Below are 20053 nucleotides of genomic sequence, written 5' to 3' on the forward strand. Positions count from 1 at the left end.
TAGAATAAGTAACTATATAAGTAACTATAACTAAATAAAGAAACATTTCTTTATTTAAGCTTATTTTAATTTTGACAGGTTCAGAATTAGTTTCAATTTCTGGAATGTCACAATTCTAATTTATAATATAATTAAAAATTAATAACCTTTTGCTTAAATAGAGAATATATTGTACTTCCCACTTGGGATATTACCAAGCATTGCAAAAACAGTCACAACTGGATGATTTGAAATATTTTCTATACTACTACACACCTGAGATTTAATGCATCAGGAATCTTTGCCAATCACAGATGCTAAAATAAGGTTCAGTACAATTTCAGGGACAGTAGTAATGGAAAATATAGGTACTTTTGACTTGTTGTGGCAAAGGGAATTACATTTAACAAGATAACACTCCAATTTTTAGTAGTAAAAAAATTAAACAATCAACAATATGAACAGAATAAAAAGGCCGTTTGATTGTGTCATTATATATCCTGTTGACTTGAAATAGGCCTATAGGGTGGCTTCTTCATACTGATCATCTGCATTCAGGCTAAAACAATATTGTGATCACCTTGAAGCCATAATTTTCTGTACCCTGAAGATCTTATGTTCTGAAATCACAAAAGACAGCAATAGCTTCTACTATTTAGCCATTGGAACTTACATACATATATCTTTTTTTGAACTTTTTAAATTTTTTTCTATACATTTTCCACATAATCTAGTTCTGAAGCAATTCATAAAGTTGTTCCTATATTCTTTCACATTGTTAATTTGATACAGTTCTGTTTAATGTCACTGTTGAAAAGTATTTATTCTTTTCTATTTATCAACTATTACAGCACTTTCTCCCATCTGGTCTTCTCTGAAAGACTAGTACTGAACTTTCATACTTGCATGAAGTTATAATATAGGCTAATAGCTCTTTATAAGTGTAAATTAGATGCAGCTATAGCAGTTTGTGCCACCAAAAGTAAGATCTTGGAAATGTGAGTCAGACAAGTGAAATGCACTAATGTCAAAATCCTTACTGCATTGGAATTTACTTCTCTATGAATTGTCTTCTGCAATATGAATTATGCTTCAACAGTAGCCGGCCAGGCATTTCTGCATATTTTGCTGTATTTTCCCAACTAGGTAACTTTAAGAAGTGTGGACTGTCATGGCTTAACATGTTGTGTGAATTGTTATCTGGTTTTGTTATTTCACTGCAAAAAATCAGCATGTTCATCACTAAAGATGCACTAATGAGTAAATATAAACTTTTCCATTTTTTTATTTTAATAAAAATCACATATTAAAATAAGAAAAAATCCAAAGCATCAGCTAAGTCAACTCAGCTGCATTCATTCATATGGTTCTTTCAACTTTCATGATGGCAATAGAAAAGTAATTTGAGGAATGTACATACCAAGAGAAGATATTTTTAAATGAGCAGTACTTAAATTCTGCTTAAATATCTGAAAAAATGTAGCTCTTACATTTCTTAAGACTATATAATAAAATTAAACAAAAAAGCAAGACAAATGTGCTCTATATTGTGAAAGCTGTAATATGAAAAGGTGTCCATGGAATGGATCCTTCCCTTTTGAAAATGACAAACGATGATTAGATTTATGGCACTGAAGCCCCCATTCTTGCAAACACACAAAATACGATGCTTGTTCCATACATAAGAATATATATATATATATAGAATATTCAAGTAGAAGGACAGTGGTCCAAAGCAAACTTTTCCAGTTATCACAGGGTTATCTTGCTTTCTTTTCTCCATCCAACGGCTGATCTGTTTCAGAATCATACAGGCATTTCTCCACACATTTTCTTGGGAACCAACCTCTGATTCTCTCCCCATCTAACAGTGAGAAAGAACAGCAGAAATCAAAGATCATACCACTTGCATATTTTTCATTCCCGTTCCATAACTATGCATGCTGAGCCCTGTCAAAAACTGTGTAAAATCTGCAAAACTAAATTCTTTTTTTCAGTTTTCACAATTTTTCTTCAAGATGGAGGACATGACTTAGATGTTGCTTACATTAACTACATTGCTGTAGGAGTTTATTTAGGAGCATTACAAACCTGAAAACAAATGAAGTTCCTAATAGCACAAACCTACAGATGTCAACTTGAAGTATATCTCACTGATATAAATTGGGGCTTATCTCCAAGGACATATGTTTAAAACTGCACTCTTAATTATTTAATCTAGCTATTTAAATCAACTCCATATACACTTTTGAAATACTCTAAATTCTAAAATGCTGGAAGATGGTCATATTATATAATTGATATAATGGCATAGTACCTTTCTATCTTTAAGTAGGCAGTTGTACCACAGATTTTCCTAATTACAATTCCTTAATCTCCTGTCCTCTAAACCTGCTGAATTTGTATTACAACTATTTCAGATTGGCTTTTCAATTTTTTCTAACAGTTTTAATGGTTTGGCATTTGGAACCCTCTGATAACGTACTTAAAACATAAAGCGCATATAAACTACATTATGAAATTGAAATAAGATATTCTAACTTTAAAACAAAGTAATTACCATTTGTTGCCAGGTCAGTAATTTTGTCGCCATACATCCAATGCCAAAAAATAAAATAAAAAAGAATAAAGAATTAAACTGACAGCACTTGTTTACCTTTGAAACATTTTTAAAAGTTTGAAGTAATCATATATAGAGATACTAACTTCAGTCCTCGGGTGGCTAAAATATGATCTCTCTTGCGAAGGACAATTCTAGGCTCCTCAGTACATGGAGTTGTGCAGAAAGTCCTTATGCCTTTTGTAACAGGGCAAAAGGCACCATTATAGTCTTCTATTGCTTGGTATCGTACCTAGAAAATTTGAATTAAAAAAAGTTACTTAAGATAATTTTCTGGTTATAAACCATTGATTATAAAATAGTAAGAAGGCTAAGAAATTTTAAAATCAGATATTTTTGTTGGTTTATAAAATTTTGAGAATAGATGTACTATTGAAATCTGAAGCTTTTCTTTTAGGAATGGCAGATATCAGGTGGATAAATAACAGGAGACTTTATTTTTATATATTGAAACATTTTATTTTAAATTATGTATACTGATTCAACGTTTCAAAAATAAAAGATTTGTGCAGCATTATAATCTTATCTATCTGTCCACAACTATTTCCTTAAAGATAAAATATGAATTTCTAGAGAGCCAGTTTGATGTAGCGGTTAGGCTAGAAACTGAGGCCATGTCTTCTGGTCCCACTTTAGTCACAAAACCAGTTGGTCAATCACTCTCAGCCTTTGGAAGAAGGCAATGGCAAACCACTTCTGAATTCTTGCCCGCAATGAGACAATACTGACCCAAAGGCACCCTCCCCACCAAAAAGAATTATTGGGTATATATAGTGGGACAAAAAATATTTAGTCAGCCACCAATTGTGCAAGTTCTCCCACTTAAAAAGATGACAGAGGCCTGTAATTTTCGTCATAGGTATACCTCAACTATGAGAGACAAAATGGGGGGAAAGAATCCAGGAAATCACATTGTAGGATTTCTAACGAATTTATTTGCAAATTATGGTGGAAAATAAATATTTGGTCAATAACAAAAATTCAGCTCAATACTTTGTTATATACCCTTTGTTGGCAATGACAGAGGTCAAACGTTTTCTGTAAGTCTTCACAAGATTTGCACACACTGTTGCTGGTATTTTGGCCTATTCCTCCATACAGATCTCCTCTAGAGCAGTGATGTTTTGGGGCTGTCGCTGGGCAACACGGACTTTCAACTCCCTCCAAAGGTTTTCTATGGGGTTGAGATCTGGAGACTGGCTAGGCCACTCCAGGACCTTGAAATGCTTCTTACGAAGCCACTCCTTCGTTGCCCGGGCGGTGTGTTTGGGATCATTGTCATGCTGAAAGACCCAGCCACGTTTCATCTTCAATGCCCTTGCTGATGGAAGGAGGTTTTCACTCAAAATCTCACAATACACGGCCCCATTCATTCTTTCCTTTACACGGATCAGTCGTCCTGGTCCCTTTGCAGAAAAACAGCCCCAAAACATGATGTTTCCACCCCCATGCTTCACAGTAGGTATGGTATTCTTTGGATGCAACTCAGCATTCTTTCTCCTCCAAACATGAGGAGTTGAGTTTTTACCAAAATGTTCTACTTTGGTTTCATCTGACCATATGACATTCTCCCAATCCTGTTCTGGATCATCCAAATGCTCTCTAGCAAACTTCAGACAGGCCCGAACATGTACTGGCTTAAGCAGGGGGACACGTCTGGCACTGCAGGATTTGAGTCCCTGGCGGCGTAGTGTATTACTGATGGTAGCCTTTGTTACTTTGGTCCCAGCTCTCTGCAGGTTATTCACTAGATCCCCCCATGTGGTTCTGGGATTTTTGCTCACCATTCTTGTGATCATTTTGACCCCACAGGGTGAGATCTTGCGTGGAGCCCCAGAACGAGGGAGATTATCAGTGGTCTTGTATGTCTTCCATTTTCTAATAATTGCTCCCACAGTTGATTTCTTCACACCAAGCTGCTTGCCTATTGCAAATTCAGTCTTCCCAGCATGGCGCAGGTCTACAATTTTGTTTCTGGTGTCCTTCGACAGCTCTTTGGTCTTGGCCATAGTGGAGTTTGGAGTGTGACTGTTTGAGGTTGTGGACTGGTGTCTTTTATACTGATAACAAGTTCAACCAGGTGCCATTCATACAGGTACCGAGTGGAGGACAGAGGAGCCTCTTAAAGAAGTAGTTACAGGTCTGTGAGAGCCAGAAATCTTGCTTGTTTGTAGGTGACCAAATACTTAATTTTACCGAGGAATGTACGAATTAATTCATTAGAAATCCTACAATGTGATTTCCTGGATTCTTTCCCCCCATTTTGTCTTTCATAGTTGAGGTATACCTATGACGAAAATTACAGGCCTCTCTCATCTTTTTAAGTGGGAGAACTTGCACAACTGGTGGCTGACTAAGTACTTTTTTGTCCCACTGTAATAAGGGTGGAAAACTACAAGTATCCAGAATTTATAGAGACATAAAACAACTTCTCCCATCTGCTTGACAGCTCTGACTAACTGGAAAGTCAGGGTTTGTAGTGTAAAAAATAAACTATTGACTCTAATTGTTTGATATAAGTTTAATATAAAAGGTAAAGTTTCCCCCGCATATGTGTGCTAGTCATTTCCAACTCTAGGGGCCGGTGCTCATCTCCGTTTCAAAGCCAAAGAGCCAGCGCTTGTCCGAGGAAGTCTCCATGGTCATGTGGCCGGCATGACTAGATGCCAAAGGCACACGGAACGCTGTTACCTTTCCACCGTAGTGGTCCCTATTTTTCTACTTGCATTTTTACGTGCTTTCGAACTGCTAGGTTGGCAGAAGCTGGGACGAGTAACAGGTGCTCACTCTGTTACGCGGCACTCGGGATTTGACCTACCAAACTGCCGACCATCTGATCGACAAGCTCAGAATCCTAACCCACTGAGCCACCGCGTCCCTTAAGTTTAATATATTAGGTTCAATTCTACAAGAAGCTAGTTTAGTCAAAGGACTAGTATTATCTTTTATATAGAAAAATTATACTTTTTGCCAGGAAATATTACTGGGATTTTAAGACTTCAAGAGACTTGTCTAAGCGAAGTATTTGTTCAGCATTTTCAATGCATTCCATAACTGGTAAGCTAATGACTAAATACAACAGAATCAATTAAAAATGTTTAACATAGAGCAATAGCTCATAAGCTATTTATTTAGAATTTTCTTGATTCCTCTTTCTTGATTTGATTTCTTCCCACTGAGCTAAAGACATTCATAATATAACACACATCTTACAATAAATTACAATGCTTATATAGAAATAACAATACTTTATGCTATAATGACATTATTACAGTATTCTATTTTACCCAACATATTTTAGAGTTCTAAAATATAACATGAAACCATGCAGTTCTTAACTTTCAAAATGATATTACACTAAGATCAGGTAATATAGACGGCAACTGATGATGACTTACACTTCTCACTCTCTTGTCAGCTTTCTGTTTTAACTGCTCAATCTGAAAGATATGAAACAGCATTTCAGTACAGCCAATTTCTCCATGCATTTACTTCACATTTAATTGTAGGCACGTAAAGGAAAAGCAAAGGAAAGTAGCATACTGTTAAACTGTATTGATGGCAGCCTTCTCTTAGAGGCCATTCCAAGCCATCTCCCTCTGGATTTCCAGACCATGTAAAGACTTGCTTGAAGTTATCCCATTTGCTTCCCAGGTCATAAGGAAATATAAAGACTTCATTTGTTTGATAATACTGAATGCGGTCTTTGGCCTGCAAGGAATGTATACAAATACAGTTGACAAGAAGAAAACTGTCAATCGAAATCTATTAGATTTCTAACATGGAGGAATTTTTCTTACCCAACATTCAAACTTGTGATATTTGTAGTGAAAAATTAGAAAGGTTCAACTAGCACAGGTCTGCAACCCGCGGCTCCGGAGCCGCATGCGGCTCTTTCAGCCGTCTCCTGCGGCTCCCAGTCCTCTGCCATGTGCAGTCCAAAAAAAAAAGTGGGACTAAAAAAGTTCAACCAATCAATTCAAATATGCAGGGTAGGTGCATATCTCGCCTTGGCTCCACTCTTCAGTCAAACCCTGTTCTGCGCATGCGCGCATGTATGCGCATGTGCACACATTTTTTGCGGCTCCCAGTTTTTCCTTTTGTGAGGAAACCGGTTCCGAGTGGCTCTTTCACTGTTTCAGGTTGCTGACCCCTGAACTAGGGTAAAAGAAATCTCAGGACCCACAGCCACGTACAAAACAAAGGAAATGGAGAAAAAGGTTTTTTTATCCCCTTACTGCAGATCGCTGCAGTGAGGAAACAACTCCCCTTTTCATCCATTCCCTTTGTATAGATTGCTATACTATATATTGTATAGACTGCTATACTGTTTGATATTTATTTTCTACTGGTAGAGCAGTAGTTGTAAATAGAGACACAGAGAGCAAAACACCTCAGAACCATGATGTTTTGATAAGTGTGATGTGAGATGGCATATTTTTAACTTGTTATTTAAATACAGTGGAAAACTTTTAAAATCATACATTCTTCAGCACTCATTTAGGCCAGAATATTGTTGGTTCAATTTATATTGAGTAATAAAAAGAGACAGTTCTATTTCAGAGGTACTAAATAAAAATAATTGCATTTAAATAGGAAAATACCTTCCTTTACAATAAGTCAAACTATTTTTTGATTTCATAACCTTTCACTCTGTTTCTTAAAAGCACTGTGCTGGTTTGCCTAATTCCTTAAAGTTCTTTACTGTATGCTGACCTCTACTGATGCAATAACATCATATATTAAAAGTGTATTTCTGGAATTATTTCTCACATTATTGTCAGAATGGATGTGCAAGGTGTTCACTCAAGTCAGTGATTGCCATAGTTCTTCCCTAAGGGTACAGGGAGGCAATTCTGTCTCTGACTTTCTATATGTACAATAGAATGGAGAAACCTTACAAGTAAAAGTAACCAGAAACTACTTTTATACAAAACCATAGTTTGTTTAACCATGGCTTACTGAATAAACTAAAATTGGCTACATTTGTAAAATATGCAGAATTATAAATGATGATTATCATATAATAGCTAGGTTACTTCAACACTAAATCAGAATGAAGGAAATTATATAGTGGTTGTTTTAATTATGACCTAGAGGATATGTTCAATGTAGAAAGATATAAATAGAGAAAAACGGACACTCCTATTTTTTTTTCAAACCCCTCTCCCCCCCCTTTTGTGATTTTCACATCTAAATATCAGAAGGGCTGCTCAGTTGGCAAGATTTTCTTCCATCAAGCTTTTCTCTCTTTAGTGAGTAGCTTCTTAAGATATAGAAGCTTAAATGAAGCTGAGCTGCTGCAATTGCCCAACATATAAATATGAATTTAAGAATGACAAAAGGACAGATTTATTATGAACCAAGGGAAGTGAATAATTTAAAGAACTGTTCAAGATGGTTTACAAGTAAACCCAACATTTAAACGGCAATATTGACCACAGATTCTTCTGGTGATGGAAGATCTTAGAAAATGTGTGAAAAGGCCATAGAATATCCTGGCTTAATTAAGTCATACAAACAGGAAAGGGTACAAATACTGTTTATCAACATCTACTGCAGACTTCTACCTCTGTGGCATAATATATATTTAAATGAGTATGAGAATAATTACTTTTACCTTTTCTTCAATCCATGATTCTATTGAAGTTTTATTCCTTAAGATGATTTTCATCTAAAAAAAATCACAAAGATTAGCTCATGACTACAATGTATCATTCCACAGAAATTGTATTAGATCAAAAAATGGAGAACAGGAAACCTTAACAGTACGGTTTATAATCTGAATGAATGAACCAATATACAGGTGAAACTCGAAAAATTAGAATATCGTGCAAAAGTTCATTTATTTCAGTAATGCAACTTAAAAGGGAAAACTAATATGAGATAGACTCATTACATGCAAAGCAAGATAGTTCAAGCCGTGATTTGTCATAATTGTGACGATTATGGCGTACAGCTCATGAAAACCCCAAATCCACAATCTCAGAAAATTAGAATATTGTGAAAAGGTGCAATATTCTAGGCTCAAAGTGTCCCACTCTAATCAGCTAATTAAGCCATAACACCTGCAAAGGGTTCCTGAGCCTTTAAATGGTCTCTCAGTCTGGTTCAGTAGGAATCACAATCATGGGGAAGACTGCTGACCTGACAGTTGTGCAGAAAACCATCATTGACACCCTTCATAAAGAGGGAAAGCCTCAAAAGGTAATTGCAAAAGAAGTTGGATGTTCCCCAAGTGCTGTATCAAAGCACATTAATAGAAAGTTATGTGGAAGGGAAAAGTGTGGAATAAAAAGGTGCACAAGCAGCAGGGATGACCGCAGCCTGGAGAGGATTGTCAGGAAAAGGCCATTCAAAAGTGTTGGGGACTTTAACAAGGAGTGGACTGAGGCTGGAGTCAGTGCATCAAGAGCCACCACACACATACGGATCCTGGACATGGGCTTCAAATGTCGTATTCCTCTTGTCAAGCCGCTCCTGAACAACAAACAACGTCAGAAGCGTCTTACCTGGGCTAAAGAAAAACAGACCTGGTCTGTTGCTCAGTGGCCCAAAGTCTTCTTTTCTGATGAGAGCAACTTTTGCATCTCATTTGGAAACCAAGGACCCAGAGTCTGGAGGAAGAATGGAGAGGCACACACTGCAAGATGCTTGAAGTCCAGTGTGAAGTTTCCACAGTCTGTGTTGATTTGGGGAGCCATGTCATCTGCTGGTGTTGGTCCACTGTGCTTCATTAAGTCCAGGGTCAACGCAGCCGTCTACCAGGAGATTTTGGAGCACTTCATGCTTCCTTCCGCAGACGAGCTTTATGGGGATGCTGACTTCATTTTCCAGCAGGACTTGGCACCTGCCCACACTGCCAAAAGCACCAAAACCTGGTTCAATGACCGTGGGATTACTGTGCTTGATTGGCCAGCAAACTCGCCTGACCTGAACCCCATAGAGAATCTATGGGGCATTGTCAAGAGAAAGATGAGAGACATGAGACCGAACAATGCAGAAGAGCTGAAGGCCGCTATTGAAGCATCCTGGTCTTCCGTAACACCTCAGCAGTGCCACAGGCTGATAGCTTCCATGCCACGCCGCATTGAGGCAGTAATTGCTGCAAAAGGGGCCCAAACCAAGTACTGAGTACATATGCATGTTTATACTTTTCAGAGGTCCGATATTGTTCTATGTACACTCCTTGTTTTATTGATTGCATGTAATATTCTAATTTTCTGAGATTGTGGATTTGGGGTTTTCATGAGCTGTGCGCCATAATCATCACAATTATGACAAATCACGGCTTGAACTATCTTGCTTTGCATGTAATGAGTCTATCTCATATATTAGTTTCCCCTTTTAAGTTGCATTACTGAAATAAATGAACTTTTGCACGATATTCTAATTTTTCAAGTTTCACCTGTAAATAAAAGCCCTTGTAGATAAACAAGTAAACATTATTTCTGGATTCAGTACACTCAAGGGTACTTCTCATATCCACTCCGTCCATCCATTGTCCCATTTATTTTTTATTCCTAAACTAGTTGAACCCACCAATTACCAAAGTCTTGATATCATAAATAGAATGGTGGAAGAATGGCAAATAAGCATAAATGAAAGAAGCTTACATTTCCATACATGCACTAGCACCTAGTTTTTCTTTTAAGTTGTGAGAGTGAAAATCTTAGGAAGTGATCTGGAAAGTTTTGAATTTGTAACAAACACACATCTTCTTCTTATTCTATCATTCCATGCCTTTGGTTAAATAACAAGCCATTTTAGGACTTCCTGCTATTCATTATTGTGCATCTGAACTCTTTTGTAACATCTGAACCTAAAGTAAACCATCATTTCCTTCCTTTTGTTTGTTACACCAGGAAAATCCCCTTCCCTCCCATACTATTTCTTTCAGACATAAATCACCCATAAACTGCCTTTCTTCTGTCATGGTGCACAACAAGCAGTTACTAGTAGTGTTCGTTTTGGTTTTTCTAGAAGAGCAGATTCAGAATTTCCGTATATAATTCTCAAAATTTGCTTTAACTTAAGGAAATGATGAGAATCATTTTAAATGAAACTACAACTATTATTAGGCTTCGTCTCAATCCCGCCAAGACTGAGTGGCTGTGCATATCGGCATCTCGGGTTAACCAAGTTATTCCATCCTTAATGATGGGGGGTGAGGTGTTACCCCCCGTTGATAGGGCTCGCAACCTGGGCGTCCTCCTGGACTCACGGCTCAATTTTGAAGACCATATAGGAGCCGTGACCAGGGGGGCTTTTGCACAGGTTCGCCTGGTGCGCCAGTTGCGTCCCTATCTGGACCGAGACGCCCTACGCACAGTTACTCATGCGCTTGTGACCTCCCGTTTGGACTACTGTAACGCTCTCTACATGGGGCTGCCCTTGAAGACCACGCGGAGGCTTCAACTGGTGCAGAATGCGGCCGCGCGAGTTGTAATGGGGGTTTCCCGATACTCCCATGTAACACCTCTACTCCGCGAGCTGCATTGGCTTCCGGTTGCCCTCCGGGTGAAATTCAAGGTGCTGGTTATTACCTATAAAGCCCTACATGGCCTGGGTCCGGGTTATTTGAGGGAACACCTGCTGCCGGCATCAAACGCCCTTCGCCCAGTGCGCTCCCACAGGGAGGGTCTGCTCAGGGTTCCGCCGGTGAGAGATTGCCGGCGGGTGACACCCAGGGATAGGGCCTTCTCAGTGGGAGCGTCTGCCCTCTGGAACCAGCTGCTGGTGGAGCTGAGAACTGCCCCCGACCTCCGATCATTCCGCCGGGGCCTGAAGACCTGGCTCTTTGAGCTCTCGGGCCCAGGCTGAGGAGATATTTTTAATTGGGGTTTTTAAGAGTACAGGGTCAATTTAATATTTTTTAATTTGGTTTTTAATTTTTGTATGTTGGATTTTTTAATTCCCTGTAAACCGCCCTGAGTCCTCAGGGAAAGGGCGGTATATAAATGTAACTAAATAAAATAAATAAATAAATAAATATTACTAGATATAACCTCAGGAAAAAATAAATGAAAATAATTTAATGAGTTATATGCACACAGCAGCGAAAATAAATTTTGTTCAACACTGAAAGAAAGATAATAATTCCAAAAATATCTGATTGGAAATCTCAACTTGGAGAATATGTAGCAATGGCAAAACTAGCACTATATATATGCAAAATAAAAGTTTAATCGAATTTAAGTAAGAACTGTTCTCACACAAAATAATTACAACGACATGCCAAACATAATCATTTACAGTCTGGTTTCTAAGGAGACCTAAAAATCTACAAATATTGTAAATTAGCAGATGTATAAAAAGAGAGAAGTTAGAAACTCAATACTTTTTTTCTTTCTTGGCATTTTAATTCTTCTTAAATTTGCTTTGCCCATCTATCAATATAGGAACACGATGTATAGACAGACACATACAAAGCGCGCGCGCGAGAGAGTATATATTAAGTAATGATACAGCAAAATACTAAGTAATCAGTACATTTCTGAAACTGAATTCAACAAATACTCTGATGCAATCTGCAGAGGATTTTTTTTAATATTAAGTCTGGATGAAAAATCAAATAATCATGCTTGTAATATTGTTAACCTACATTGTAATTAATACTGATAGAATACTTCTCTTTCCTCTATTTGCAACCTAAGTCATCTAAATAACACTGTCAATAATCTTCAATCACTACTGTATAAATAACATTGTATCAAAACAATACAACTGTTGATTTACCAAAGCACAAAGAGACAAAAGGAATCTTCTGTCATTACCTTACTGAATGTCTCCTTTTCCTTACCACTGTTCTTTTCCTTCTACTGGGATTTTCACTTGAAAAATTAGGGATAAATGTATAAAAAAAAAGACAAGGGAAATCCAATTCTACTACAGGTAATCCCCGAGTTATGAGCGTTCACTTAATGCTCGTTCAGTTACGTGATGAGTTGCCTCCTAGTGTTTACAAGCAAGTCCCGAAATTACGAATGTTGCCACACCACGGCGATCGTTCACCCTTACAAGCGACCACAGTAGTACTGCAACGTTCACCCTGGTTATTCCCTCCCTTCCCACTCCCTGCCCTGGGTCTCCCTAGGCACCAGGCCTTCAATATTCACCCTGCGAAGATCGAGACATCCTTCACTTTCTTGGCTGCTCCAGGCCTTCGTTACATTCACAGAGAATGGAGGCTTAAAGTAATGCAAGAGCACGCAAGATCAGTGGGGCGAGACATCACACTACTGATTTCATGTGATCTCATTGTACTTTACGCTTCTGTTCTCTGTTGCTTCTATGTGCCTCCAGAGGCTTGATCCGGCTGCCGGAGGCCTTTTCTAGGCTGCTCCCTCCCAGATTTGAGCCTGGGGAATGCTTCTGTGGCCCTCCGAAAGGTGGATCCAGGCGTCGGAGGCCTTTTCCAGGCCGCTGCTGCCCAGCTCAGAGGCCGGGGGACGCTTCTGCGGCCCTCCGGATGGTGCATTCAGGTGTCAGATTGGGCATCCGGAGTGCCACGGAAGCGTCCCCCGGCCTCAGATCTGGGTGGCAGTGGCCTGGAAAAGGCCTTTGGCAACCAGATCCACCTTCCGGAGGGCCGCAGAAGCGTCCACTGGCCTCAGTTGCGGGTGGCAGCAGGAACCGCGGCAGAGAGGAGATGGATCTTTTCAAGGTGAGTCCAGCACGGCAGGAAGGGAGGGGGAAGCATGAGGTATCTTAGTGGGGCAGGGAGGCCTTAGGGGCCTGGTCCATCACTAGGTCCTCCATGGCATTCCCCACCCTGAGGTACCTCATGTGCACTTAATGAGCTGCATGCATCTTAATGAGCAAGGGAGTGATCTCGTTCGAGGTACGAGATTCACTCCGAATTTTTGAGTTACAAGTGGAATGGGCAGGCTCCGTTACATTCGTAACTCGAAGACTACCTGTATAAATACATGGCATCCAATCTACATAGCTTCCACTCTGCTTTATCTACAATGGAGCAAAAACCATAGCTGCCAATCATGCATAGCCCACACGTGTCCATGAGAGCAGGGGTTTTTTTATAGCAGAAGTGGGAGACCCCTTTGTGTGTACAGTCGTACTGAAAACTTACATAGCATGCCAAAACTTTAAAAAATGAGTTGGTCGAGCCAAAGGGAAATGGATGAGGATAAATATAAAAAGAAAGAATATAAGTATGAATATATTAAAGAAACAGTGGGCAGTTACACATTGCAAGACATACAGAATGGTGGGAAAGCCTTAGCTGATAGGACAACATACTCATACATTAACACATCTACATTAGGGCCATATGAAAGAGTTTGATTAAATTATCCCTTCAAATTAAAACTGAAATCACTGAATTGACTCATAGCATAGATCAAATAAGGAACATTTGTAATGTTTTGTACACACAAAACTTCTAGTAACTCAAAACAAAAACAAAAAAATGAATCGTGGTACAAATCTGTTTTTACTTCTTTGAACTGAATCACAAATTCCAACAGGATCCTAGCTGATTTCTACATCTTAACCTTTCTTTCTTTCTCTCTCTCACACCTACAAATACATATATGCGTGAAGACTTTGTTACAAAATACACTGTAGATAGACTGGAAATTCAAATTGCTGACTGGATATTTCTTTTTAAAAAAAGAATCCAACATTAAGAAAATATAACATGCCGTGAGCTGTTGAGAACTATCCCCACCCTTTGAGCACAAGAACATCTCACCAGAACATCTCATCTCTGTTTCTGACTCACCTGGATAACAAACAACATGCCAACAGCTAGCGTAGTACCTAAGGCCAGTCCCAGGGCAAATAAAGAGGCAGCAAATGCAGGCAACCCAAAAGGGATTATTGGGCGGGGATCCCTCCTGGCTGCACTCATATCAATTTTCACAGAACTCCAGCCAAAGGAGACCTATTAAAAAGAAAAGCAGACAGCTGAACAACATTCAGTTCCTCAGCGAGAACTCTTTAGTTTTAACTGTTGATCGGAAGAAGTTCAATCTTCAGTCTGAGTTCTTTCCAAAGGTTATGCCTAAGCCAAAAGTCATATCTTACCTGAAGGTCATACAGTATCTGAGTTATTGGAAAGATGACTTGTTAAGACACGAATAGATGACAGACATCCTGGATGTACCAGACTTATAAGTAACTTTGAATTTAAAGCTAAGCATTCTGAAAGGATACAGAGAATTCAACTCAAATTCTTTTTTAAATTTGCTTTATTTTTCCAACGCTTCCTAATTTTATATGATGCTTTAAAATAGAATAACCAGCTTACTGAATGACACAATCTATTATCAGTTGACCGAGAGGCAGATACAAAATTTGGCACAGAGTGCAATTTCTGAAGAAACATACTTTCCTACCTTTAAGGCATACTCTCCTTTCTGATTAATTATTTAATTAAATTTTAATGCCACCCATCTCCTCTATAAGGTGACTCTGGACTTTAAATTAGCCTCGTGAAATTCATTATATAGAAGGAGCAATAACTAATCTTGGGTCAAATGAAGAAAGAATAAAAGATATATATTGTGATTTCTCGCCAGCCAGTGGATCCGGCAGCTGAGTCTGAGGAATCAGATGAGGAGGAGGCGCCTGGAGTGACATTAGAGTCAGAGGAAGGCTCTGAGGAGCAACAAGACTTACAGTCGGACGAGGAGCCTGGCCCTTCTACTCGTGCTCAGGCTGAGACACAGCTGTGCTGGGAGCCTGAGTTGGACAGTGATGAAGAACAGTTGGGACCTTGCGTTCCAGGTTGTAGGGAAACAACCCTGATTTTTAAAATCCGAATTTCCCCTTAAAAATACACCTCCAAACATAAGGCATTGTGCTAGCAAATTTTACTGGAAATTAAAGCTGTCTCAATTCCCAGCTTTGGGGCACCAATAATTCCTCCCTAAAAATAAAAAAAAATGTTTGAAATCTCAAAAAAAAAAAAAAGAACAGTTGGGACAAATCCAGGATGCATAAAAGCACAGGCAAGAGAAGCGAGTAGGACAGAGGAATGCAATGAGGCATCTCCAAAGGCAAAGGAGAAGGCATTAGGAAGCCACGCCTTGGCTGAATTATAATTGTAAGCCGCCCTGAGTCTTCGGAGAAGGGCGGGATATAAATGGAATAAAAAAAAATAAAAAAGGGAAGGCGTTGAAGGTGCTGGTTGCCAAAGGCAACCGTTCATGTTGAGGATCGACTTTGTTTGCCTGTGTTTGTCTGTGTTTGTTTGCCTTGGACATTGACTCAGGTCTGTGAGAATAAAAGGGGTTGTTTTTTTTCTTGCGGTTCCTTCCTGTTTCTTGGAAGAGGGGTTTCTCCTTGTGAGCATAACAAGGACTCACGTAGGCTGGGACAGAACAATATAAAGCAAAAGCTACAAACTTCAAGCATTCCAGATCATCAGTATGAAGACACTTAGCAGACAAAAAAGAAATATAATTTTAACTACAGCAAGTATAGCTGTTCTTCCAAAAGCGAATTCATACAATTCTGCATACGTTTTAAAGAAGCAAAACAGTGGTTTCTTACCCTGTTATAAAGCTGAGTATACACAGTCATGACAAAAATAAAAGCAGCGTGGATACAGCCCAGAGGGGCTAGCAGAAGAAAGAGCGTAAATGATGCATGATTCTGAAATCCACAGCAGTTATTAATCCATGGACAGTGGTGGTCCATCTTCATCACACACCTAAGATGCAAATCCAAGTTTAATACAAGCACAGTGACCAGCAGCCATACCTATTCTCATTCATCAAATATTTCTTGACATTTAAAAGAACCCTTAATTTCAGAAAATATCAATACAGCAAAAAAGCTGTAAGTGTAACACAAGGAATGTGACATAGTGTTTATTTTCACGTTCTATAAAATATATGAAATGATTAAAGAGGGGGGTATTGTTACATGAGTAAATAGGTATTAACTTTACCCAATAAACAGTTTGTATCAGCAATAATACCTGTTACATTTTCGGCAGTGATGTGAACGCGGTGCTTTGTAAGATTGGCATATTTTACAGTATTGAAGATACATGTACGCCTGAGAATTTTCCTAAAAACAAAACAGTATATATATAAGTATACATACATATATGTATGTGTGTGTGTGTGTATACACACAAACACACATACTAACAATTATTTACAAATAATACATTATAAAGTTCACCTATGCATTAAAGCAGAATTTCGGGAAGTAAAACATCTATAACAATGTTCCTGCTGCAGGAACAAGCCTAATGCACAAGAAAAAAAATGCAACTGTGTAAGAGTGGTGGGCATTGATCAACAATAATCTCAGGTATATGTACCACCTTGATCAATGGGTCTTACCTGCAAGCTGCCTTACTTACTAGAACTTTTTTTTCCAGAAAGAAACCATGGGTTTTTTAAAAAAGAAAATCTCCTGAGGATATAAAATTCTTTTAGTTATCTGTTGCTTAGATAGAAGGCAGACTATAGTTTTAGATGTGTAATGGCAATTATATATTCAGCAAGTATCCACAAAAGTGCATATATTAATTTCCCATTGGCTCCCATTTTGCTTTCATTCTGCAGATCCAAGAATTAGGTTTCCTAAGACATTGTCTAACATAAAATCAGGAAGGTATGGAGTGAAATATCATTTTAATGGGAGGGGATATACCATATTGTTATTTGCTTACTGGTTTCCATCCAATAGGAACATAACCAGGGCCAACAAACATGGCATTGAAGTAGTTATAAAGGATCATAATAGTCCAATTGATGAGCATGATGAAATTAATACTTCCTCCTGTTGTATCCAAAGGCCAGTACCACAGGACTGCATCGATGATAGCCATGGCAGAACATATTGCTATTACACTAAGGGCTATGATTGGCCCCCAGTGGCATAATCTTTTCAGTTCATAGAGATTTTCAAATCTAATGATTGAACAAAACATTCCCATTCTGCATTCAAGTTGATTCTTATTTCATAAAATTTCTTTCAGGAACAATTTCCACTTGTCATAAGTTTTCATCTCTACTTGAATGGTAAGATGTCCAAACACTAATTTCGAAGTAGCTGGAGTTCCTCAAATTTGAAAGAATCATCAACTACAGGAGTGCTTCATGAGTTTTCTTTTAAAACCTGAGCAAAAAAAGAAAAAAGAAAAAAAGGAAGACAATTTCCAACCACAGCAACTACAAAATAAACATTTTTATTAAAAACAAATTGATTTGGAGCAACAGACTATGGTTCACTGACACAAAAATGGGCTATTAAGCAGCCCACTCCCTGTTTTCTCTCTGTCATATGTTTGGCTCTGATCCTCATATTGTGTGTGTATGTGTGCATTTAAAAAAAAAAAAAAAACACCAGTTGATATCTGATTTGGAAAATTGATTCCAAGTTTGTTGAAAACCAGATTAACTAATACATATCAACAAGAGTATATTTTTTTCTGTCCAATGTGGACCATATAGTTAATTATTTTGTTTAGTGCAAGCAAATGATGCAAACCTGAAGAAATAATTTTAAATGTCAAGTTTCAAACACTTTTCAGTGAAGCATCAGTTCCTCATTCTAGGCAACAACCCAAGAATTAATTTCAAATGCAAGTAAGAATTTAGATATGTTTTTTCTTAATGTATATGTCACAAAGTAGGAGAAAAGTTCACAAACTGTTTGTGATACTGCAGTGAAGTTATCTCTTCAAGTGGGAAATTACCCGGGCTAGCAGAAGTCACTGTTTTTGTCTATTCAGGCATTTCCCCCCCCTCTAATGCAATAAAGTAATTATGTGTCTATTAAGCATCTGAAAATGCTTTCCACTACAAAAATGTTTTGATTTTTCGCAAAGGAAAGAACAACCTGGTAGTCTACCATTAACTAATAATGGAAAAAATCTAAACCATTTATTTTAGCCTCTTTACAGATTGATTAATTCAATAACATTCCAAGTAAGTTCAAGGACAATAGGATAACGTATGGACTCTGTGACACAAGTACTGCTAGGGGAAATAACTATTTGCTATATCTTCCTGGGAGTCCAAGTAGTCTTCAACTTACAATAGTTCATTTAGTGACAATTTGAAGTTACAATGATGCTGAAAAAAGTGATTATTTTACACACTTAACCACTGCAGCCACCCCCATGATCCCATGATCAAAATTCAGATGCGTGGCAATTGATTCATATTTATGATGGTTGCAGCATCCTGGGATTATGTGATACCCTTTTGCAACTTTTTGACAAGCAAAATCCATGGGGAAGCCAGATTCACTTAACAACTGTACTACTAACTTAACTACTGCAGTTATTCACTTAACAACTGTGTGCAGGAACAGTCATAAAATGGGGCAAAACTCACTTAACAAATGTCTCACTTAGCAACAGAAATTTTAGGCTCAATTGGGGTCGTAGGTTGAGGACCTACCTGTATTTAAACAACTCTGGTGTAGTCAATTATACCTCATCACTGCTCTATGGCCACAAAAAAGATCTGATTTGCAATAAACCCGTGCCTACTTTTCCACATTACCGCTGAAGTTAATTTATGCAAAAAGCAGTCTCTGTGCTTTGAGCATCGCAATACAAACGATAGCACCGTTCCCTCATATATATATATATATATATATATATATATATATATATATATATATATATATATATATATATATATAACACCAAAGTACAAGGAGGCTGCAACAAGCAATAGTTCAACAGGTGAAGCGGGGCTACGTCCGCTGCCCTATAGAGAAAAGGCGGCAGCTACCGGACATCTGCCTATTTCTCGCAATTTCAAGGACAGGGAAACCAGAAACGAAAGCCGCCCTCCTTCTCCTCTTCTTCCTTTCAATGGGAAAAATAAGTGACTGGCGAAGACTCAGCAGGCAAAGTAAAAGCAAAGGCTGATCACGACACCGCCTCTCTGCCATCCTTTCTACGCTTAGAGGAAGGCAGAGAAGGGTCTGCAATTCCTTTACTTCGAACGGAAAGGTCCGGTGTCTCTGCGACCGCAGTCCAGGCAGGACATCGCGGCTTACCAGCGACGAACCCCCGCCTGCTTTGTCCCAGGTTTCCCCCGCTGCCTTTTCTTCAGACAGAGCCAGCAAGGGAGCTCCCGCCGTCCGCCTTATTTGCCGCTCTTCCAGCGGCTCCGTGCTCTACTTCCCCGGGACACCTTCACACAACCCGGACGTGCAATCCTTCCGTTCCGCCCTGACTTGGGAAATGCCCTCAATCGTCTGGCAAGTGCCCTGGGAAACACTTCCCCCACGGACAGGAACACATTGCGATTGGAAAAATAAAAATAAAATAAAATCTTTCAATCCAAATGTTTCTACGGGGCCCAGAATTCTTATTTGCTTAGCAGCGAAGCTCCGACAGACGGTCGTCCTGCCTCTTCTGTCCTTTGCCTTGCTCGAAAGATATCATGGTGTGAATGCCGTCGACTACCCAGCATCAGGGAAAGGCGCGGGAGGGTCCGTGGGGCG

The 20053-nt window shown here is 38.8% G+C and overlaps 1 protein-coding gene across 4 annotated transcripts; it reads right to left on the bottom strand.

The window, feature by feature from the left end:
* Positions 1-28: 28 nt before the first annotated feature.
* Positions 29-19745, bottom strand: ZDHHC6 (zDHHC palmitoyltransferase 6). 4 transcript variants are annotated; one of them, XM_081329025.1, is made up of 11 exons: positions 17256-18048; positions 16551-16642; positions 16121-16280; positions 14346-14507; positions 8220-8273; positions 6143-6310; positions 5998-6039; positions 2685-2831; positions 2540-2582; positions 1826-1843; positions 29-599 (listed from the first exon to the last, which is right to left on the bottom strand). In XM_081329025.1, the coding sequence occupies exons 1-11, from the start codon at positions 17520-17522 to the stop codon at positions 556-558; spliced, it is 1197 nt and encodes a 398-aa protein (XP_081185151.1). In that variant the 5' UTR covers positions 17523-18048; the 3' UTR covers positions 29-555. The 4 variants fall into 4 exon arrangements, with proteins under 4 accessions (XP_081185151.1, XP_081185150.1, XP_081185149.1 ...); XM_081329024.1 differs by lacking the exon at positions 29-599 and adding an exon at positions 19604-19745 and having other exon boundaries at positions 1249-1843; positions 17256-17704; XM_081329023.1 differs by lacking the exon at positions 29-599 and having other exon boundaries at positions 1249-1843.
* Between the last annotated feature and the right edge of the window lie 308 nt (positions 19746-20053).

The sequence above is a fragment of the Vipera berus genome (genome assembly GCF_964194415.1).
Source record: "Vipera berus genome assembly, chromosome: 5".
NCBI classification, from domain to species: domain Eukaryota; kingdom Metazoa; phylum Chordata; class Lepidosauria; order Squamata; family Viperidae; genus Vipera; species Vipera berus.

Bases quoted from the DNA above. Each gene is read 5' to 3' on its own strand.
- ZDHHC6 (XM_081329024.1), bottom strand. From the start codon at position 17,522: ATGGGAATGTTTTGTTCAATCATTAGATTTGAAAATCTCTATGAACTG. The intron at 6,311-8,219 runs GTAAAAGTAATT...CATTCCTTGCAG, and splicing joins AATCATGGATTGAAGAAAAG to GCCAAAGACCGCATTCAGTA. The intron at 6,040-6,142 runs GTATGCTACTTT...CATATCTTTCAG, and splicing joins GCCATCAATACAGTTTAACA to ATTGAGCAGTTAAAACAGAA.